We start from the raw sequence: 21,981 nt of genomic DNA, 5'->3' as shown, positions 1-21,981 counted from the left end.
CTCTAGCTTTTCCAGGGCTTCAGGTGTTTGCAGGATCCCAGCAAGATTGCAACTTTGCCCAGTAGGATTCCTAGCAGGTATCTTTCTGCCATGAACTAAACCATAGGGTAGCAGTCCCCAACATTTTCCTCACCAGGGGCTTGTTTAATGGAAAACAATTTTTCCCCAGATCAGGACGGGTGCATCAGGATGATTCAAGCACATTACATTTATGGTGCACTTTATTTCTATTGTTATTCAGTTCAGTTCAGTAACTCAGTTGTGTCCGACTCTTTGCAACCTCATGGATTGCAGCACGCCAGGATTCCCTGTCCATCATCAGCTCCCAGAGCTTGCTCAAACTCATGTCTATTCAGTCGGTGATGCCATCCAACCATCTCATCCTCTGTCATCCCCTTCTCCTCCTGCCTTCAATCTTTCCCAGCATCAGGATCTTTTCCAATGAATCAGTTCTTCACATCAGTTGGCCAAAGTACTGGAGTTTCAGCTTCAGCATCAGTCCTTTGAATGAATATTCGGGACTAATATCCTTTAAGATTGACTGGTTTCATCTCCTTCTAGTCCAAGGGACTCTCAAGAGTCCTCTCCAACACCACAGTTCAAAAGCATTAATTCTTTGGTGCTCAGCTTTCTTTATGATCCAACTCTCACATCTACACATGACTACTGGAAAAACCATAGCTTTGACTAGACAGATCTTTGTTGGCAAAGTAATGTGCCGTCTAGGTTGGTCATAGCTTTTCTTTCAAGGAGCAATGTCTTTTAATTTCATGGCTGCAATCACCATCTGCAGTGATTTTGGAGCCCAAGAAAATAAAGTCTCTCACTGTTTCCATTGTTTCCCCATCAATTTTCCATGAAGTGATGGGACCAGATGCCATGATCTTTGTTTTCTGAATGTTGAATTTTAAGCCAGCTTTTTCACTCTTCTCTTTCACTTTCATCAAGAGGCTCTTTAGTTCCTCTTTGCTTTCTGCAATAAGGATGGTGTCTTCAGCATATCTGAGGTTATTGCTATTTCTCCTGGCAATCTTGATTCCAGCTTGTGCTTCATCCATACCAGCATTTCTCATGATGTACTCTGCATACAAGTTAAATAAGCAGGGTGACGATATACAGCCTTGACGTACTCCTTTTTCAATTTGAAACCAGCCCATTGTTCCATGTCTGGTTTTAACTGCTGCTTCTTGACCTGCATACAGATTTTTCAGGAAGCAGGTCAGGTGGTCTGGTATTCCCATCTCTTGAAGAATTTTCCACAGTTTATTGTGATCCACACAGTCAAAGGCTTTGGTGTAGTCAAGGAAGCAAAAGTAGATGTTTTTCTGGAATTCTCCCTGCTTTTTCTATGATCCAAAGGATGTTGGAAATTTGATCTCTGATTCCTCTGTCTTTTCTAAATCCAGCTTGAACATCTGGAAGTTCTTGGTTTACATACTGTTGAAGCCTGGCTTGGAGAATTCTGAGCATCATTTTACTAGTATGTGAGATGAGTGCAATTGTGCAGTAGTTTGGACATTCTTTGGCATTGTCTTTCTTTGGGATTGGAATGAAAACTGACTTTTTCCAGTTCTGTGGCTACTGCTGGGTTTTCCAAAGTTGCTGGCATATTGAGTGCAGCACTTTCAGAGCATCATCTTTTAGAATTTGAAATAGCTCAACTGGAATTCCATCACCTCCACTAGCTTTGTTTGTAGTGATGTTTCCTAAGGCCCACTTGACTTAGCATTCCAGGATGTGTGGCTCTAGGTGAGTGATCACACCATTGTGGTTATCTGGGTCATTAAGATCTTTTTTGTATAGTTCTTCAGTGTATTCTTGCCACCCATTTTTACCTCATGTTAAGAACCTCCACCCATAGTTCTTCAGGAACTCTGTCTATCAGATCTAATCCCCTGAATCTATTTTTCACTTTCACTGTATAATCATAAGGGATTTGGTTTAGGTCATACCTGAATGGTCTAGTAGTTTTCCCTACTTTCTTCAATTTAAGTCTGAATTTGGCAATAAGGAGTTCATGACCTGAGCCACAGTCAGCTCCCGGTCTTGTTTTTGCTGACTGTATAGAGCTTCTCCATCTTTGCCTGCAAAGAATACAATCAACCTGATTCCAGTGGACTGCCTGGTGATGTCCATGCATAGAGTCATCTCTTGTGTTGCTGGAAGAGCAAGTTTGCTATGACCAGTGCATTCTCTTGGCAAAACTCTGTTAGCCTTTGCCCTGCTTCATTTTATACTTCAAGGCCAAATTTGCCTGTTACTCCAGGTATCTCTTGACTTCCTACTTTTGCATTCCAGTCCCCTATGATGAAAAGGACATCTTTCTTTCTTTCTTTCTTTTTTTTTTTTGGTGTTAATTCTAGAAGATCTTGTAGGTCATCATAAAACCATTCAACTTCATCTTCTTCAGCATTAGTGGATGGAGCATAGACTTGGATTACTGTGATATTGAGTGGTTTGCCTTGGAAATGAACAGAGATCATTCTGTTGATTTTGAGATTGCATCCAAGTAGTGCATTTCAGACTCTTTTGTTGACCATGATGGCTACTTCATTTTTTCTGAGGGATTCCTGCCCACAGTTAGTAGATATAATGGTCATCTGAGTTAAATTCACCCATTCCAGTCCATTTTAGTTCGCTGATTCCTAGAATGTCGACGTTCACTCTTGCCATGTCCTGTTTGACCACTTCCAATTTGCTTTGATTCATGGGCCTAACATTCCAGGTTCCTATGCAATATTGCTCTTTACAGCATCAGGCTTCACTTCCATCACCAGTCACAGCCACACCTGGGCACCCTTCATTCTTTCTGGAGTTATTTCTCCACTCATCTCCAGTAGCATATTGGGCACCTACCGACTGGGGGAGTCCATCCTTCAGTGCCATATCTTTTTGCCTTTTCATACTGGTCACAGCAAGGCGAGAATCCTGAAGTGGTTTGCGACTCCCTTCTGCAGTGGACCATGTTTTGTCAGAACTCTCCACCATGACCTGTCTGCCTTGGGTGGCTCTGCACAGCATGGCTCATCATTTCATTGAGTTAGACGAGGCTGTGATCCATGTGATCAATCTATTATTACTACGCTGTGATATATAATGAAATGATTAAACAGCTGACCATAATGCGGGATCAGTGGCAGCCCTGAGCTTGTTTCCTGAGCTCTGGTGGTAAATATAGATGAAGCTTCACTCACTCACCCTCTACTCACCTCTTGCTGTGCAGCCGGTTCATGGTCCAGGGTTTGGGGACCATTGGCATAGGGCACTCCCCATCGGTCTCTGGGTTGGTGGCCTTTCCCATGTAGGCTAATGACAGCCAGGGCATCATCAGCTCCGTCACACCAGTGCTCTCAGCCATGGTGAGGGGGGAAGTCAAGGACAGTGTTCTCAGAGTGCCTCGGGTGGGCTCACCTGCCTCCTGTGTCCCTGCGGGTCTTCCTCTCGGGGCTGGGCCCCTCTCCACCTTTCCTCCGTCCAGCTCTCACCAGCCTCTCAGCAGCAGTGGTCCTGGCGCCCTCTCCAGTGTTCCCCATCCTCCAGGTCCACAGGCATCTTCTCAGGGCATTTTGTCTGAATCCTTGCACTGATCTGACCATGCCTGAGGAGAGGCCTGGCTGCCCTTCAGTTCAGTTCAGTTGCTTGGTCGTGTCCGACTCTCTGCAACCCCATGGACTGCAGCATGCCAGGCCTCCCTGTCCATCACCAACTCCCAGAGCTTGCTCAGACTCATGTCCATGCAGTCGGTGATGCCATCCAACCATCTCATCCTCTGTCGTCCCCTTCTCCTCCCGCCTTCAATCTTTCCCAGCTTCAGGGTCTTTTCCGGTGAGTCGACTCTTTGCGTCAAGTAGCCAAAGGATTGGAGTTTCAGCGTCAACATCAGTCCTTCTAATGAATCTTCAGGGATGATTTCCTTTAGGATGGACTGGGCTGTCCCTGCTCACCCTCTATGTAGCGTGTGCTCCTAGAGGGTCAGTCCCCTGGATACCGTGTACTTTCTGCTCTCAGAATGCCAAAAAGCTGGGATTTCTTTGACTGGGAAATGGGTCATCACAGTTCCTATTGCATTTTTCCATCAGAACTTTTGAAATTGTGTTTATACTTTGACCAAATTTTTCTGCCATTTATAAAGACACTATATATAAAATCTACTTTATAGTAATCATTTGAATTCAAATGCACTTATCTTCCTAAGTTAGTGTTTCTCAAACTGAATTCTGTATCCTTTTTTAAAATTAAAAAAATTTTTAAAATTTCTTTTTATTTACTTATTTGGCTGTGCCAGGTCTTAGTAGAGGCATGCAAGATCTTTGATCTTTATTGCAGCATTTGAACCTTTGGTTGCAGCGTGTGGGACCTAGCTTCCTGACCTGGGATGGAACCCTGGGTCCCTGCATTGGGAGCATGACATCTTATCCTCTGGACCATCAAGGAAGTCCTCTGAATTCTGTATTCTCACTCATTTTTTTTTTTTTTCTTTTAAAAGAGATCTGTGGTGGTACTCATCTCAGAAGTCCTGCTTATCAAATATTTGGGGTTCCCTTCCTCCTTCCCCAGCCCATTACAGGGGTGGGATAGGATTACAGCGATTGGCCTACATGATTGATCACGCTCCTCAAATCTGCCAAGGACTTGTAAGCATTTACTTGCTGAAAAAGGACCCTCAAGAACTTCCCCTTTTCTGCACCGGTGCAGGCAGCAGCTGCTAGGAGAGCCTGGATTAAAGAGTGAGAACCTTATGACAAGGTCACAACCCTGTATTCCTCAATGAAGCGTAGCCCCTGCTCACTGCAACTAGAGAAAGCCCGCGTCTATACGGGCTTAAGACCCAGCATAACCAAAAATTAATAAATAAATATATGACACAAAAAGTAAATGACACATCTGCTTATTAACTGGTACTCAGTGTTGAGACCAATAAAGGTGGATCCCTACTTCACGGAGGCAGTGGGGATACGGGGCCAATGAACTCACGTCTGAGTGTGGCAGTTAGAGCCGTAAGCTAATAGGAGAATGTCTGTGGCCTTTGGGTGCAGACGGTTTCTTAAACAAAACCCAGAAAACAATCAATAAGCAAAAATATGCTGTTCTGATCGTGTCAAACATTTAAGGATTCAAGAATTTTTGTTCAATGGGAAAAAAAAACCAGGCAAAGTTAATGGGTAACTAAAACAGTGAGGGGAAGACACTTGCAATGCCTAAAACCAACAACAGGGTAAAACTGAGAATGAAAAGTTGATCCTATAAATTGAAGGGGACAATCCAATCCATTAAGTCTAAACATCCCAGAAAACTCAATATACATGGGCCAGGATACGGCGAGGCCTTCCACAGAGGGGAAACACAAATAGCAAAGCATGAAGTGAGCTGAGCCTCACCGGTAACCAGAGACGTGCAACCTAAAACACCCCAGAGGCTGGCCAAAGCGAGAAAATAGGAGAGTACCAGATGTGTGTGGGGGACACTCAGTGGGCACACACAGAAGGCAAGCTGGCGTTACTGACTCCTGGGCAAACGTCCAGACAGAACTATAATTAAAAAGATACATGCACCCCCATCTTAACTGCAGCACTGTTCACAAACGGCCAAGATCATGGAGAGAACCTAAATGTCCGTCGACGGATGAAAGGATAAAACAGATGTGGGACATATACACAGTGGAATACTACTCAGCCATAGAACAGATGGAAAAAAATGCCATTTGTGGCAACATGGAGGGACTTAGAGATTGTGATACTGAGTGAAATAAGTCAGAGAGAGAAAGACAAATATATCATCACTTACATGCAGAAGCTTAAAAAAGTGATACCCATGAACTTATTTACAAACAGAAACAGATCCGCAGATACAGAGACCTAAGTTACGGTTGCCAGAGAGGGAAGGGGAGACATTTTCACTGCGATAGATAATGATCGACGTGAACTTTAGAGGCAGGTTGTTTTTAGACAACCAAGTGTGCCATACAGTTTACAGAACTGTGGCGAGAAATACCTCATGAGCTGGAGCCCATGTTTCACTCAGTTGTCATCAAAGTCTGTTCCCCACTAATTTTAGATCAGCCTGTATAAACACAGCATGTTCACGGTTATGAATCACAGAGTGGATACTTGAATTGTCTTTAGTGAAATTTGTCCACGCCAGGATTCAAAGGGAAGAATTTAAGCCTGGACACTCCACTAGTGATCAACACACACAGCAAATACTTAATCTCTATTGTATTTGGTGGCATAGAAATAATCATATTGAGCATTCATCTCAATAAACTTTTTTCAGTCTCAAGATCTAAACTGTTAGTAGTGTGTGGGCTCAGATACATAAACAGGAAAGAAAACAAGGATTCACCTTTGAGAAACGGTACAACAGCATACACCAACCAAGTTGCTCAACCCTTGCAACGGCACAAGTGGAACTCGTGCTTAATGTCAGTGAAAGAGCAGGATATAGAAAAGTGGGTCTGAATAAAAAAAGTGAATGAATCTAGGAAGTTTTTTTTTTTTTTTAATTAAGGGTATTGTTTATCAAGTTTCTGTGGAGTGAGGGTTTTCCTGAGAACTGCATACAACTTGAACTCTGAGAGCTCAGGAAACAATTGTTCAACAGATGGAAACTAATGCTATTTCTGCTTCCTGATCAGTGATACTCATCCTAATTGAGTATGAGAACTTCTGGTTAACGTCAAAGAATTTAATGGTTGCCCAAATGATAGGAAAGTGAAAAAGCGTTAGTTGCACAGTCATGTCCGACTCTTTGAGACCCCATTGACTATAGCCTGCCAGACTCCTCTGTCCATGGAATTCTCTGCAAGAATACTGGAATAGGTTGCCATTTCCTTCTCGAGGGGATCTTCCTGACCCAGGAATCAAACCTGTGTCTCTTGCATTGCAAGAAGATTACTTACCATCTGAGCCACCAGGGAAGCAACTGTGGTTTTACTTCTGTTCACTGAGAATTCAACATAACACAGATTTACTATGAATTTAATAATGCTTTTCAATTCGTTAGTCAGTATCCATCACAACAGATTTTGTTTTCATCCAAGAAAATAGTACATATTTATACAAGATGTACTCTGCATATAAGTTAAATAAGCAGGGTTACAATATACAGTCTTGACGTACTCCTTTCCCAATTTGGAACCAGTCTGTTGTTCCATGTCTGGTTCTAACTGCTGCTTCCTGACCTGCATTCAGATTTCTCAGGAGGCAGGTAAGGGGGTCTGGTATTCCCATTTCTTGAAGAATTTTCCAGTTTGTTGTGATTCATACAGTCAAAGGCTTTAGCATAGGCAATGAAGCAGAAGTAGATGTTTTATAACTTATACAGAGTACATCATGTGAAATGTTGGACTGATGAAGCACAAGCTGGAATAAAGATTGCCAGGAGAAATATCAATAACCTCAGATAAGCTGATGACATCACCCTTATGGCGGAAAGCAAAGAGGAGCTAAAGAGCCTCTTGATGAAAGGGAAAGAGAAGAGTGAAAAGGAAAAACTGCCTTAAAAGTCAACATTCAAAAAACTAAGATCATTGCATCTGGTCCCATCACTTCACGGCAAATAGATGGGGAAACAATGGAATCAGTGAGAGACTTTATTTTCTTGGGCTCCAAAATCACTTCAGATGGTAACTCCAGCCATGAAATTAAAAGATACTTGCTCCTTAGAAGGAAAGCTATGACAAACCTAGACAGCATACTAAAAAGCAGAGACATTACTTTACCAACAAAAGTCCAACTAATCTAAGCTATGGTTTTTCCAGTAGTCATGAATGGATGTGAGAGTTGGACCATAAAGAAAGCTGAGCACCAAAGAATTGATGCTTTCCATTTGCAGTGTTAGAGAAGACTCTTGAGAGTCCCTTGGACAGCAAGGAGATCAAACCAGACAATCCTAAAGGAAATCAACACTCAATATTCATTGGAAAGACTGATGCTGAAGCTGAAGCTCCAATACTTTGGCCACTTGATGCAAAGAGCTGACTCATTGGAAAAGACTCTGATGCTGGGAAAGATTGAAGGCAGGAGGAGAAGGGGATGACAGAGGATGAGATGGTTGGATGGCATCACCGACTTGAAGGACATGAGTTTAAGCAAGCTCCAGAAGTTGGTGATGGACAGAGAAGCCTGGAGTGCTGCAGTCCATGAGGTTGCAAAGAGTCGGACACAACTGAGTGACTGAACTGAACTGAACTGATCCAAGATGTATACATTCCTTCTACAGACAAGACTTGGTTGTAAAGGGTTTTGGGGCTTTGGCAGTAACTTGATGGTCCCCAAGAATCAGTGGCCCACTGGGCAGACTGCCACAGAATTCTTCCATTAGCTCTGGGCTGAGATCACATCTGCTGGGAGGCAGGGGTGTGTTAGCAAGACTGCTCCTCTCTAGTCACCCTCCAGGTTCAGTCCTTTGTTGTTGTTGTTTTTCATTTGTTAAGTTGCGTCTAACTCTTTGCAACCCCATGAACTGCAGCACTCCAGGCTTCCCTGACCTTCACCATCTCCTGGAGTTTGCTCAAACTCATGTTCCTTGAGTCAGTGATGCCATCCAACCATCTCATCCCCTGTCATCTCCTTCTCCTCCTGCCTTCAGTCTTTCCCAACATCAGGGTCTTTTCTAAGGAGTCAGTTCTTTGCATCAGGTGGCCAAAGTATTAGAGCTTCAGCTTCAGCATCCATCCTTCCAGTGAATATTGAGTGTTGATTTCCTTTAGGATTGTCTGGTTTGATCTCCTTGCTGTCCAAGAGACTGTCAAGAGTCATTTCCAGCACAATTCGAAAGCATCAATTCTTTGGCGCTCAGCCTTCTTTATGGTCCAACTGTCACATCCATACATGACTACTGAAAAAAATCATAGCTTTGACTAGACAGACCTTTGTTGGCAAAGTGACAACTCTGCTTTTTAATACACTGTCTAGAGTCGTCATTGCTTTTCTTCCAAGTAGCAAATATATTCCTAGGGATGGTAACAAAGATATACTCTTCCAGCATAAAAGTGTCCTTGGTTCAGGCCATTTCCACCAACATTCCCTAAGTTCTTTTCCTGGGAAGGATATAAGGACATATTCACTCTTTAAAGCATCCTTTATTCAGCCACCTTAAGAAACATACATCCACTATTTGGAGAAGGAAGGCTTGCTCTCAATCAGGTCCTCTTTTTGTACATGAAATTATACTTCCTTCCCTCCAACAGCACCAGATTCAAAGAAAAATGAAGACAGCAGAGATCCATATTATTTGTTCTAAACCAAGAAATACAGCCATCTCCAGACTGCATGGGCTTTGTCTCTTCTGTATCTGTACCCACATGAAGAAGCATTGCTATGCCAACACAATCTGGATGTTCTTCATCCAGCTGCCTGTTTTTGTTGATGTTGTTGTTCAGTCGCTAAGTTGTGTCCAACTCTTTGTGACCCCAAGGACTGCAGCATGCCAGGCTCCTCTGTCCTCCACTATCTTCCAGAGTGTGCTCAAACTCATGTTCTTTGAGTCAGTGATACCATCCAACCATCTGTCTTTTGCCTTCAGTCTTTCCCAGCGTCAGGGTCTTTTCCACTGAGTTGGCTCTTCCCATCAGGTAGCCAAAGTAAAAAGTAAAAATATCCATCTGGATATTACTTTTTATTTTATTCAGGGAAGGGAAGATTTAGCCCTTAAAAACCTAGCACCTGATACCTTTTATACCACCTACCTGAAGGGGACCTCTAGGGATTAAAACAAATAGATCCCAGTGTGTTTTCTCCCTTAGGATTTAGCACAATATTCTCATGGTTATCTACATCAAAGAAGCATGTCTGTGCACACCAACAATCTGTGTGCACCCACAATCAACCGAGCCCTGGAGAATTTGAATGATTTCACTCAGCCTGCACTGCTCTTCTTAGGGTTAGTTCTTGAAGAAAGGCAGTTTTCCTGGTGGGTTGGAGAACCAGCAGCTGTCATGGTAACAGCAGCTCTGGATGAAGAGTAACACCCAGAAATTCCTGCCAGGGAGTGGGCATGCAGGGTTCTGGAAGCTGTGCCCATCACGGCCTCCACAGCAAGGAACACTTTCACAAAGAGCTAAGATTTTCTCATTTATTCCCAGTAGGGAAGCACAGTAATTTGGATTGCAGAGACTGATTTTGCCAAAAACATAGGGGTGGGCCAAATGGCACAGGAACAAAACACTTGAAAAAGCTGCCATCTTCCTCTCTCGCACACAGACAGAATGTGAAGATTTCAAAGACAGTATTAGAGGACCACTCTCCTGGCAAGTGTTCAAAAGAGCAGGAACAGACGCACACTCACTCTCTATTCGATCAGAGAGAGAAAGACCCAGAATGAAAGTAATTGAATTAGGCATTTTCACAATTCTCACAAAAAAGAGCAAGCAATACGAACAGAATAAAAGAAGCCTGTGTGGCTTATTCATTTCATTTTGTATTTTAATTAATTTTGTTTGTGATGCCACCAGGGCCTGGGCTACGCCAGGAAAAGGCAAATGCTTCTCTGTGTTACCACAGGGCTGCTGGGGCTGGAAGACAAGGACTATCGTTTCCAAGGGCAAGGATCAGCTTTTGAGAAGGAAAAAGGGAGGGGTCCCTGGTTCCCAGATTACATAACTAATGAATGAGGAGCTGACGTGACTCTGTCGTGATGTAAAGCCTGGAACTCTCCGTCTAGTGTTGTGATCTGCATCATTTTGCCTGGAGAGTTTGCTGAAATTTCAGCTTTAGGGAGAGTGGACCAGGTGAACAGAAGTGCTCTGGTTCTGTGTCTGGATCTAGAACGTTCCTCCAGGTGGAGAGGCCAGTGGCTGGAGGGGGACACTTGGGTCTCTGGCACGGCTGTCCCGTGTGGGACCCACCTGGAGAACAGGTGCTCAGCCACTGCCGTCTCTAGAAAGGGCAGGGGGGGCCAGTGATCAGGAGGGCTGGCGTCTGACTCCCAGACAATGGATGGATGAGTAAAGACACAAGCAGCGATCCTACTTTCAAAAGAAAGTAAACGGGGATCAGGGTCTCAGTGGAACAAGCTACAGTTCAAGTCCAGATGAAGAACTAGAGAAGAAACCGGGGACTGAGTTGTATATGTGAAATATGTACTGCGTTCTGCATGTCAACCAGTAAGGTGTGTGTGCAGGTGTTTTTTTGAAGGAATATCACTTCATGTCGGACCTTCAAATCAAGGCTGGAAAAATTAGTTTTTTAAAAGGAACCTAGATTCAAGTTAATGTATGGCAAAACCAATACAGTATTGTAAAGTAAAATAAGGTAAAAGAAAAAAAAATAAATAAAAGGAAACTAGGGATTGAGGAAGAAAGCGAAAGCCCGTAGGCACCTGGCGGAAGGTGGGTGCCCCGCAGCTTGCATCTGACACCGGGAAATCCTAGGTCCCATTCTCTAGACAGGCCAGGCATCCCGTGTCTTCTTGTAGGCATCAGGGTCCATGGTGGGCTGGGAGAGACGGTGAAGCCAGAAACTGAAGACCTTTGGCATCCACCTCTGGGCACAGCTGGGAAGGCCAGCCTAGTAACAGGGTGAGCAACTCACCCTGTTTGCTTGAGACTGTCTCTGAGTTTAGCTGTGAAACTTCAGTTTCCTATAGATCTCCCGATCCTGGACACTCAAGGACAATTGAGCACCCTACTGGTCACCATCTGAGTCCATTAGTTGTCCTGGCTCCTGCAGATCTCAGTACTTGTTAGAAAGATGTCCTCAGACACTGGGACTGACTGATGTCCCTGTCTGCACATATATATTGATATATATTTGTATTTTTGTCTGGGTATCTTCCCAAGTGGCACAGTGGTAAAGAATCTGCCTGCTAATGCAGGAGATGCAAGAGACGTGGGCTTGATCCCTGGCTTGAGAAGATCCCCTGGAGAGGGAAATGGCAACCCACTCCAGTATTCTTGCCTGGGAAATTGCATGGACAGAGGAGCCTAGTGGGCTACAGTCCATAGGGTTGCAAACAGTTGGACACGACTGAACAACTGAGCACACACATGTATTGATATTTATATGACTCTGATGCTGAGTGCTTTTCTCTCCCAGTTCTGATGTACATTATACTTCTCAAGCCTTCAGAGCAAGAAGCATACAGCCTGGTTGTTTCACGAGGGCCTCTGGTGGGTGAGTGTCAGGGAAGGGAGAGGCCTGTCTCCTAGGATTCCTCACACAAAACACTGCTGAAAATCTGCCTTGCGCGCTCCAGGGTGGAAATCTCATTCATCAGAGGATATGTGACTTGGATTTCTCGTTCGATTAAAGCCATGTGATGCTCTGGAACATTCTCCCTAGAGATCTGTACCAATTAATGAGAGTCCTCAGACCTGGAAGATTTGTAGGTCCAGTTTCCTTTAGTGGAAGATATTTACTGATTCATCACTCAACTTGGGAAAGGAACTCACTCTGGACTCAACATTCCTTCAGTGCTGCTTTTATTGCTTTTTAAGAATTGCAACAAACATTTTCCCCATGTTATGTAATATCTTATTTTCAAAACATTAAAGACATGGGAATGAATTAGAACAATCCATTAAAATATACACCATTTATAGAACTCAGGCTATTTTCAAAGGTATGTTTAAGTAAGGGCATGGTTAAATTAATTCTCAGCATCAAAGGTGCATTTTAACTTTGGTATATGAAGTGTTTTGACATTTTCTATGCATTCAAGAATATTCTAAAGTAATGCTAACATGGTAATATCATATTACAGTAATCAATTTTTTCTCTTTCTTATTTTTTAAACTATGGAAGTATAACACATTTACAGGAGACTTAGAAAATACTGAACAAGGTTACAGAACAAAGTTACCTATAGTTCCACTATATATGACTACAGTAATCATTTTAATGTGTCATGTCAAGGATGATGGCTTTGCTGGTAGAATGGAACCATTTATTCTGTATGAAATCAAAGAGCTCACATGGGCTTCATGACAGCTGGAATCATGGTGTGGTTCCGCTTTTGGAAAAACCAAAATTATGTTTATAAAAACCCCCTTTCGAAAGGAAATGTCAGAAACAGACATTCCCAAAGCTGGAAAGTCCCTCTCTGCAGCAATATTGATGCTGCTGTGATGGTTCATTAAAATGTAGGCAATATGGCAGCTATTAAGTGTTGGAACTCTCTCTCGTAACCAAGGTAATTGAAAAACTAGCCTGACACATTTTAATTAGGTTTTAATAAATTCCATTTTGGAAATATATTAGAGTGGGATTGTTTATACTGATGATGGCCTTTTGGGGTCAGAAAGCTCAAGTATCAGTTCTTAAAGTTACCCAAACATGTCACCATGGGAACTGCCCATGAGTGTGTTTCCACATGGATGAGCATCAATGTAACATCTGATACTTACATTTCAACAAGCTGTGATTAGCTATGAGCAATGAACTATATAGGCACAGCATAAAGATAAGGACATTACAATCAAGCCTTATAGGTTTTTGAGTCAATAGAAGCATGACAATATTGCCAACAAATGTCAACATATTCAGTTCTGTAGTATTAGCTCTTTGTTAACTAGAGTTGTAACCTACTATTTTCCATGAGCATAGCTCACTAAGAAACAAGAGGAGGAGGAGGGAGGAAGAGAGGGATCTTTAGGAATAGGATTTTTTTTTAAATCCTTAAAAAAAAAAAATGAAACCAAAAGTGCTGCCAGAGTTACTACTGATGTCATTGTATAATCCAGGTCAGTAGGTGACAATGGCTATTTCATCAGGGTGTCTATTGACTATTGATAGATGATGCTGTGTAACAAGTGTCATGATATAAAATGATAAGCATTCATCGAGCTCACTCATCTGTGGGCTGCCTGGGAGATTGCTGACCCCGGTTTGGGGAGACTTTGCTAGAGCAGCTTTCCGCCAAATGTCCCTTAGTCTTCTGCATGCTCAGAAGGAGAGCCTGGATGTTCTTCTCACAGTGATGGCTGAAGCCCAGAGACAAAGCCCAAGCACGCAAGCACGTTTCCTGACTCTACTGCATCACATCTGGTCACCTATTATTGACCAAAGCAATCTGAACGACCAACCCTCAAAATCGAAGGGCAGGCTGTACACCCCACCCATCTGAGACCAAAGCAGGTTACATTGCTGTGACCACCATCGGTGGAACCAGGAAGTACTTTCATTCACCGGAAATGAGGGGGAAGATGTTACTATGTCAAACAGCAATCTAATCTACTACAATCCAGTGTCATTTAGACAGCCAAAAATATATTGGATCACCAAACTCTACTCTGGCGGTTGAACCAGTACTCTTATGATCAGCTACATTAGTTAGCTTTGACGGCAGAAACAAACACCCTCAAATCTCTGTAGCATACTGAGACACACTTGGCCGACAACAGTTTTTACTGAGTAAACAATGATTTCTTGGCCACATTCCATATCTCGGCCTTAGGTCAGCTGTTTCACCTTGTAGCTCTTCTCATTCTGGACCCACGCTGAAGGAAGAGCTCCAGTTTGGGATGTGCTGGTCTTGCAGCAGATGGAAAGAGCAAGAGAGAGGTCAGAAACTCATGATGCCTTTACAGCTTCTGCTCTGAACTGGTCCCCTCCCACTTCTGCTTCTCAGGCCCCAAATAGACCAGGTGTCAATGATGAATAGGCTAGGGTTGGGAGGTGGCTGAAGCTCTTGCGATGACAGGAAGGTACAGCTGCTAGCTTTGCATCCCAGATGATTCTTTCTAATTCATTCTAGCCTCACTGCAACCTAGAATGTCTACCCCTAGGATGAGGTGGGAATTGGACAGGTCTTGGAGGCCTGGCGTGCTGTGATTCATGGGGTCGCAAAGAGTCAGACACGACTGAGTGACTGAACTGAACTGAACTGGAGGATAGGGTCATTTACACGGTAATAACTTCTTCCAAAGGTCAGGATTTACCGAAGAAGAGAGGTTCTGTGAAAAGTGGGCATGGGTGCCTTGATGGTATTATACCCATGGAGCGGGGATACCAGCTAAAGCAATGAAATGTTTCTGAAGGTGTGAAGTGATTATGTGAACATAAGGTTTCGAGGTGACCCTAACATTGACATGGACAGCAATCATCTGAGTCACCAAAATGTGAGTAACTGATAGCATTCTCCCCAACTCAGAAAATATAATGGGATCCTGCTTTGATGCTGGTGTTGGAGTTCAAATCAAATGTCTGCACTATTATCCAGTATTCTTGAGTAATGAAAGAGACATTTTGCATATTATCACGCTTTGTGGAAACATTAAGATCTCTGAAAGTTAAAAAAAAAAGATGGTTTGGCCTATAATTTGACTGAATTCAGCTATAGTAAGGTATTTAAAACTGAAATGTAAAATTCCTTTTCTTTTTAAAGATAATACTTTGCCTTCTGGCTTATGTTGTAAAATTTTTAATGGTTGGAGATGGACAGGATCAGTTTGAAGATATTTGTTTAAAAAATTGAAGCCCCCTTTGACAAGCAGGTGATTATGACCATGAGACTGGAGCTTACAAGACAAGCTTGGAAAATCTCATGATGCTAACAAGCAAGGAAGCGTTCAGAAACTACTAAAGGTGCGGCAGACAGACTCAGGAACCAAGAAGGATGGACCTTATCTGTCCAAAGACAGGGACGATTTGAGCATCAATAAGGATAATAACAAAAACAAAAGACCGAACATACACAGTATGTATAAATCCAGGAGGTCATAAGCAGGCTTAAAAAACCCATAATCCACAATGTATTGATTACTTTTTGAGAATGTAGGCAACCAATTCAGCAATATGAAAAGAACAAGGGACTTCCCTTGTGGTCCAGCGGTTAAGAATCTGCCTTCCAAGGCAGAGGACTTGGGTTCAGTCTCTGGTCTGTAAACTAAGATCTCAACCCTAGCATTCTCCACCCCCAAACCTTCTAGAAAAACAAAAGTGAACCTACAGATTAAAAAGACCAAAGAGGCTTATCAACCAACATGATCAGTAACTAGGATCCTAAGCCTACATTGGTAGCCAGGATGCTGGAGTAAATTCCCCAGAGAAACTGAAGTTTAATTCAAATCTGACTTTTAAATGGAAATCATCTAACTGCAAAAACTAGAGTTCCAGTGTCTTGGAAGTCACCAAACCCACAGTTCATGATCTTTCACAATCAAAACCATGTAGCGCGTTTTAAGCATCTCCCTGCTGAAATGATCGCTATCCTGCTCATGAACTCAAAGCGAGTCAGTGAGCATTGGGCTGGACACTCATAGGACGTGGAACAGCAGCTGTTCTTGTGAACCATCCCTGGGCCTCTTGAAAAGACTCATGATAACACGTGACGTGACTGGTTAATGTGGCATCCTTTCATAAGACATGAGGACATACTATTTTTCTATACTCTTAAAACCTTGCTTTAGACCTTACACTCTGGGCCGAGATGCGCAATTCCTTCATTGTACTCATTGCATGAATAGCAAAAATGCTCATTTGGCCCCTAAAACTGAGCACAAAGTGCCGTACATTTGATCCAGCGGTGGAGCCCGACAGCTTGCGTGACCACTACAAGCTGAGAGGCAGTGGGGTGGCTTTCCCCCTAAAAGCACAGCTGAAATGTGCTCAAACAATAACAAGGATCGACTAGTCTTCATGGTCAACAGACATGCTTTCTCTTTACCATTTATTCTATGATCTGGAAACCTCAAGGTGTCTCAGGTGGCTCAGTGGTAGAGAACCCACCTGCCCATGCAGGAGACACAGGTGGATCCCTGGGTCAGGAAGATGCCCTGGAGAAGGAAATGGCAACCACTCCAGTATTATTGCTTGGAAAATCCCACGGACAGAGGAGCCTGGTGGGATACAGTCTGTAAGGTCTCAAAGAGTCTGACATGGCTGAGCAGCTAAGCAACAAACCTCAAGGTATTGGGTTGGCCAGCGAGTTCACTGGGGTTTGTCTGTAAGGTGAACTTTTTGACCAATCCAGTTCATCATGAATCTGCTTCCAACAGTGACAACTGGTCCGCTGAAACCTTTGCAAACACAGAGCCCACTGCTTGCCACTTAACGTAAGAGTGAAAGAAGGCAGAAATCCAAATATACCTGACCAGGCAGGCTCTAGGGAGCTACAAAGCTAAGGAGCTGACAATGAAACCCACAAAACCCACTTTTATCAGAACTTTTCTAACTAAACAAACTGGATGCTACAAAAGAAAACAATGTTAGCAATATTAATATTAAAAATTCTTCTTAAATATTCTCTTATAGGAATCCCTCTGTTATTCTGCACCCACTTAGTCTTTGCAACTAAAGCAAAATCCTTTTTTTTAGATGCGACTCTCTCATTATTCAGGCATTACTTCAAATCTATCTATCCATATATATCAACAGCATATTGAGAATCTTCCAAGAATGAGCTTTTAATACATCACCTCACTTTTCTCTCAGTGCAGTGATACAGAGGAACCCAAAACATCTCTGCTGAGGGAAGGAAGGATGGAAGGATGGACAGAAAGATGGGAGGGAGGGCAGACTGCCTAGCATGTGTAGTCTAAAGGCTGAAACATTACATCTTTGTCCAAGCTCTGCTTGACATAGCTAATATTTGCAAGACTAAATTTAAAAACAAAACTTTAGATTAAAATTGAATGTTGAGGAAAGCTGTATAGTTTGTGCAATTAAGGTGGATGCATGGTTAATCACTATGAGATCTAGTAATTCGGTATAACTTAAAATACGGACTAAATGACTAATTCACTTCAGCTATAACACTATGATTACTCTCAATTTCTTCTATCATTCCTCCCAAGGTTTTTATTTTTTAAGTCAAACTATCAATGATTAGTCAAATGTTTGATAATATGTGCATGAGAAATTAATTCACACACTTTAACAATACTTGTTACAGTAATATGTAAAATTACCTCTGAGTAATTTGGTGAGAGGTATTTCCCATTGCATTTGGCAATGCTCCTCAGAATTTTTAAGGCTTTATCTCCTTTCTTCCGAGTAATCAGCCAGCGGGGAGATTCAGGAACAACCCTAATGAGAAGAAGTCTTTTTTGAGTTATGCTTGTGAATTTCAAAAGTTTATGACTTGAGTTTCATTCAAAATTGATCTTACAATTAGATACATATTTAGAAGATTCTGAGAGCTTAGAATTAGCTCTCTGAAATGTAGATTACCTTTGCAAGCTTATAGTGGAAGGGAAAAAATGCTTACTTGACAACTGAATCGTTGCTCATGACAAAATAAATCAATATTACACTGCTCTTGCAAGAAAGCTATATTAGAATACACGTCCTCAATTACATAGAAGAAAAGAACTGGGATTTAATGAGCATTTAGGAAAAGGTTAAGACCCTAATTTATGTAAACTGATTTGCTCATATAGTAAAATTAAATTAGAGGAATAATTAAAATATGTTCACTCTAACAAGAATCAAATGCCTACACCTATAATTTTCTGATAATTTAATTTTCTGAGGCTCTTAACATTTTCTCATTCCCCTGAGAATTCCTGAGTAACACTAATTTGTTTAGTAAACTGTACAGAGAAACAATCTTGTTCACTGCATTTAAATTGCATGTTGAAATACTGGCAGGTACAGTCTGTTGCCTTGTAGTTTTCCTAAAAATGTTACAAAATAATAAAATATAATTAATACTCTACTTTAAATGTGTTTCAGAATTTTATAATTTAATAATAAGAATTAGTCAAAAATCAATCAATAAATAACCTCTGAAAATTCTCTAGAAATTCTCAAAGCCCATTTCTGGAGATGTTAGACATCTCCGTAATTGCCTTCATGTCCATGTTTGTTTAGAAGCACACATTCTAAGTGTCTGTTGAGTAAGAATAAATTCGATAATGACCAAAATCAAATTACCAGTAATAAAGGAGGAACAGAAAGTTGGGCAGTGTGATGGCTAGCTGGATCCCCTGCCAATTGGGGATAAAGTAGGCAATTCCAGGAAGAATTATGATTCCAAGGGTGAAGAACATTTGAATCACTATTCCCACAATCCTTCTTTGCTTTGAACCTACTATTTCAGTCACTGAAGGAAAATAAACACAGAGGTTAAGGAAGCTCAATATCAGTTCTAAAACAAAGAAAGAAACAAAGACATTACACCTGTTACATCCATCCGTCAGTATCACCAGGATACTGTGCAGTGTTTACTGTGCTCCCAAGCCCTCTGGTTAAACCCAGAGCATGCTCAGTCATGCAGTCGTGTCTGACTCTTTGCATCCCCATGGACAGTAGCCCACCAGGCTCCTCAGTGCACGGGATTTCCCAGGCAAGAGTACTGAAGTGGGTTGCCATGTCCTTCTCCAGGGGATCGTCCCAGTCCAGAGATTGAACCCGCGTCTCCTGCAGCTCCTGCTTTGCACGTGGAATCTATTGGTTTCTATCTGCCCCTAATCCCATTCTGATCATCCTGGGGTATGCTCCCTTACTGCTGTCCTAAGAGCACAACTAGGAAAGCTCACCAAGACTGAGGCTTCCTTAAAAACACTTCATAGCAGTTACCCCTCCTATGCCAGCCATCGACCAGTAGGGCCCCACGAAAAAGATCTGAAAGATCCCCAAAGTGGGCACCCCAAGGAGGGATCGTCCGGCAGTAACAGAAGACAGTGGAAGCCCACAGGTCTGGAGCGATAATCCAAGAAAAGGCTTCACGTTTCCCTGGTCACAAGTCCACTGTGACTCTGAGAAAGTGCCCATCCCAGACACGACTGGAAAGAGAACAGCCAGGACCTTCTCCAGTAACAGGAGCAAAGAACAAAGAGAAGTTTTTCTTCCCTTTACAGTCAGAAGCCCATCTTTCTGGGTATAGAAGATAGCAAAGGTTTACAAATGGGGCTCTCATGTTCAGGTCGTATCTCCTGGGTGGTAAAAAGTGCTCCAGTTGTGTGGAAGGAATAGAATCAAAGGAATAATGTTTGAGAGCACAGCAATGTTAGCTCACACTGTGTCATAGAAATATATGGAAAATGCTTTTAAAATGTTTCAAGGAACTACTGAAATAATCTCTGAGAAAGCAAAGCAAGGGCTTCCCTTGTGGTCCAGAGGTTAAGAATCTGCCTGCCAATACAGGGGACACTGATTCGATCCCTGATCTGGAAAGATCCCCCGTGCCATGGATCAGCTAAGTCCAGGCGCCACAACTTCTGAGCTGCGCCCTGCAACCCACGAGCTGGAACTACTGAGTCCACGTGCTGCAACTTCTGAAGCCCAAGCTCCCTGGAGCCCACGCTCTGCAACAAGAGAAGCACCATGAACAGAAGATGTGCGCCGCAACTCAAGAGGGGCCCGTGCGCAGCAATGCAAACCCAGTGCAGCCAAAAATAAATGATAAAAAGAGAAAAGAAAGCAAAGCAAGCAAGCTGTGACAACAGTATGACCAGAAAGTGCCAGAAAGTGGTTCACCCCAGCTTTTTGTGACATTTCATATTAGGTTTTCAAATATATACATAATATATACCAAATACAATGGTGGGAATTTTAATTTCTAAAGACTCAGCGGCTTGTCTCTCACCCTCCTATGTTGCAGCAGTAACCACTGCGGTAGGATTGAAGCGTCCCCAGACTTGCTGGGCGAAGGCTGAGCAGTGGCACTTCTCACCCCCAAACCCTGATTCTCAAACAGACCAGGAGACGAAGCCAGGTCTTACCGATCACGTAGCAGGTCATCCATGTCCCCTTTCCAAACACACCTTGTAGGAAGCGGAAGATCACAAACACGGGGAAATTGGGAGCAAACGCCACCACGACACCAGTGACGCCAACACCGAAACAGGATAGCAAGTAAATGACTATTCGGCCGTACCTTTTGGAGAATCAGAGAGGAAGAGATTACCTTAAACGTTTTTTCCGACACGATGAGAAGACTGTCATTGTAAGTGATGTTAAAAGAACTTCAAGTGCAGAACTTTTGTCCCCTAGAAGTTCCTGATCACCATGTCAAGGATTATGGAAAGTGCTACGTTTTGCTTTATAGCAAAACCAGGGCAAATAAAAACATACGCCTCTGAAATGACATGATGAAATTTAAAGCACAGAATGCATCCTTTGGGACTGCAGTTTCCAAAAGAGATAAGCTTCTCTATCTCTCCGTGTCCTCATCCACAACGCATTCTCCCATTCGATCTCCCTGGTGGCAGCTGGGATGCTTCCTAGCATTTCTGTGGGTGGAGTCAGAGAGAGGCACAGAAAGAAGCGGAAATGGTCATGACGGCCAAGAGGCCTGGCCTTCCATCTTGGCTCAACCATAAGCCAGTCATGCAACTTGGGGTGAATTTCTGGAGAAATTTCCATCAAATTCACACAGTTTCTTGCTTCACAGTGGAGATAAAAGTGGTCTCGGTTTACCTAGGGTTTTAAATTCACTCTCTGCCTTTCCTACTGTCCTCTCAAAGATATGTTGTTGTTTAGTTGCTAAGTTGTGTGTGACTCTTTTGTGACCCTGCAGACGGTAGCCTGCCAGGCTCCTCTGTCCAGGGATTTCCCAGGCAAGAACACTGCAGGTCAGAAAGGGAGGCAGGGAAAAGGAAGCTAGAGTCCTGCTTTCGAATATCCAGGTATCTGCCGTTAGTGTATGCACTGGCTTTTCATTTAAGCACCATTTTCAAACCTTGGATTAGAAATGCCCTGGATATAGAATAATATTTCCATAAATATAAGAGGTACCTAGGATGGGCCAGGAATTTGGATGTCTGCTTGCTCAGTCACTAAGTCATGTCTGACTCTTTGAAACTCCATGGACTATAGCCCACCAGGCTCCTCTGTCCATGGGATTTACCAAGCAAGAATACTGGAGTGGGTTGCCTCCTTCAGGGGATCTTGAACAGGGATCAAACCTGCATCTCTTGCATTGGCAGGCAGATTCTGGATCACTGAGCCACCTGGGAAGCCCATTACAGATAGGTGACCTACTCCACTGTTTCTTGTCCTTTCCTTCAAGACTATGAGATTGAAGGAGTTGAAAGAAGGTCAGCCCTTGGGCAGGGCAAAGGAATATGCGAGACTCTGTCTTCCTCCCTGGAGCACC

At 42.9% G+C, this 21,981-nt stretch overlaps 1 protein-coding gene across 1 annotated transcript in view; it reads right to left on the bottom strand.

Moving 5' to 3' along the window:
• The window catches only part of SLC22A3 (solute carrier family 22 member 3), a 98,729-nt gene that overhangs the window by 35,085 nt on the left and 41,663 nt on the right, over positions 1-21,981 (bottom strand). Inside the window, exons 3-5 of the mRNA XM_068985334.1 lie at positions 20,606-20,760; positions 18,816-18,984; positions 17,849-17,966 (exon numbers count right to left, since the gene is read on the bottom strand). Of these exons, the coding sequence (XP_068841435.1) occupies positions 17,849-17,966; positions 18,816-18,984; positions 20,606-20,760 (442 nt within the window). The remainder of the gene's footprint in view (positions 1-17,848; positions 17,967-18,815; positions 18,985-20,605; positions 20,761-21,981) is intronic.

The sequence above is a fragment of the Capricornis sumatraensis genome, chromosome 13 (genome assembly GCF_032405125.1).
Source record: "Capricornis sumatraensis isolate serow.1 chromosome 13, serow.2, whole genome shotgun sequence".
Taxonomy (NCBI): Eukaryota; Metazoa; Chordata; class Mammalia; order Artiodactyla; family Bovidae; genus Capricornis; species Capricornis sumatraensis.
Note: the sequence above shows the minus strand (reverse complement) of the source record. Positions and strands in the feature narration are given on the sequence as shown.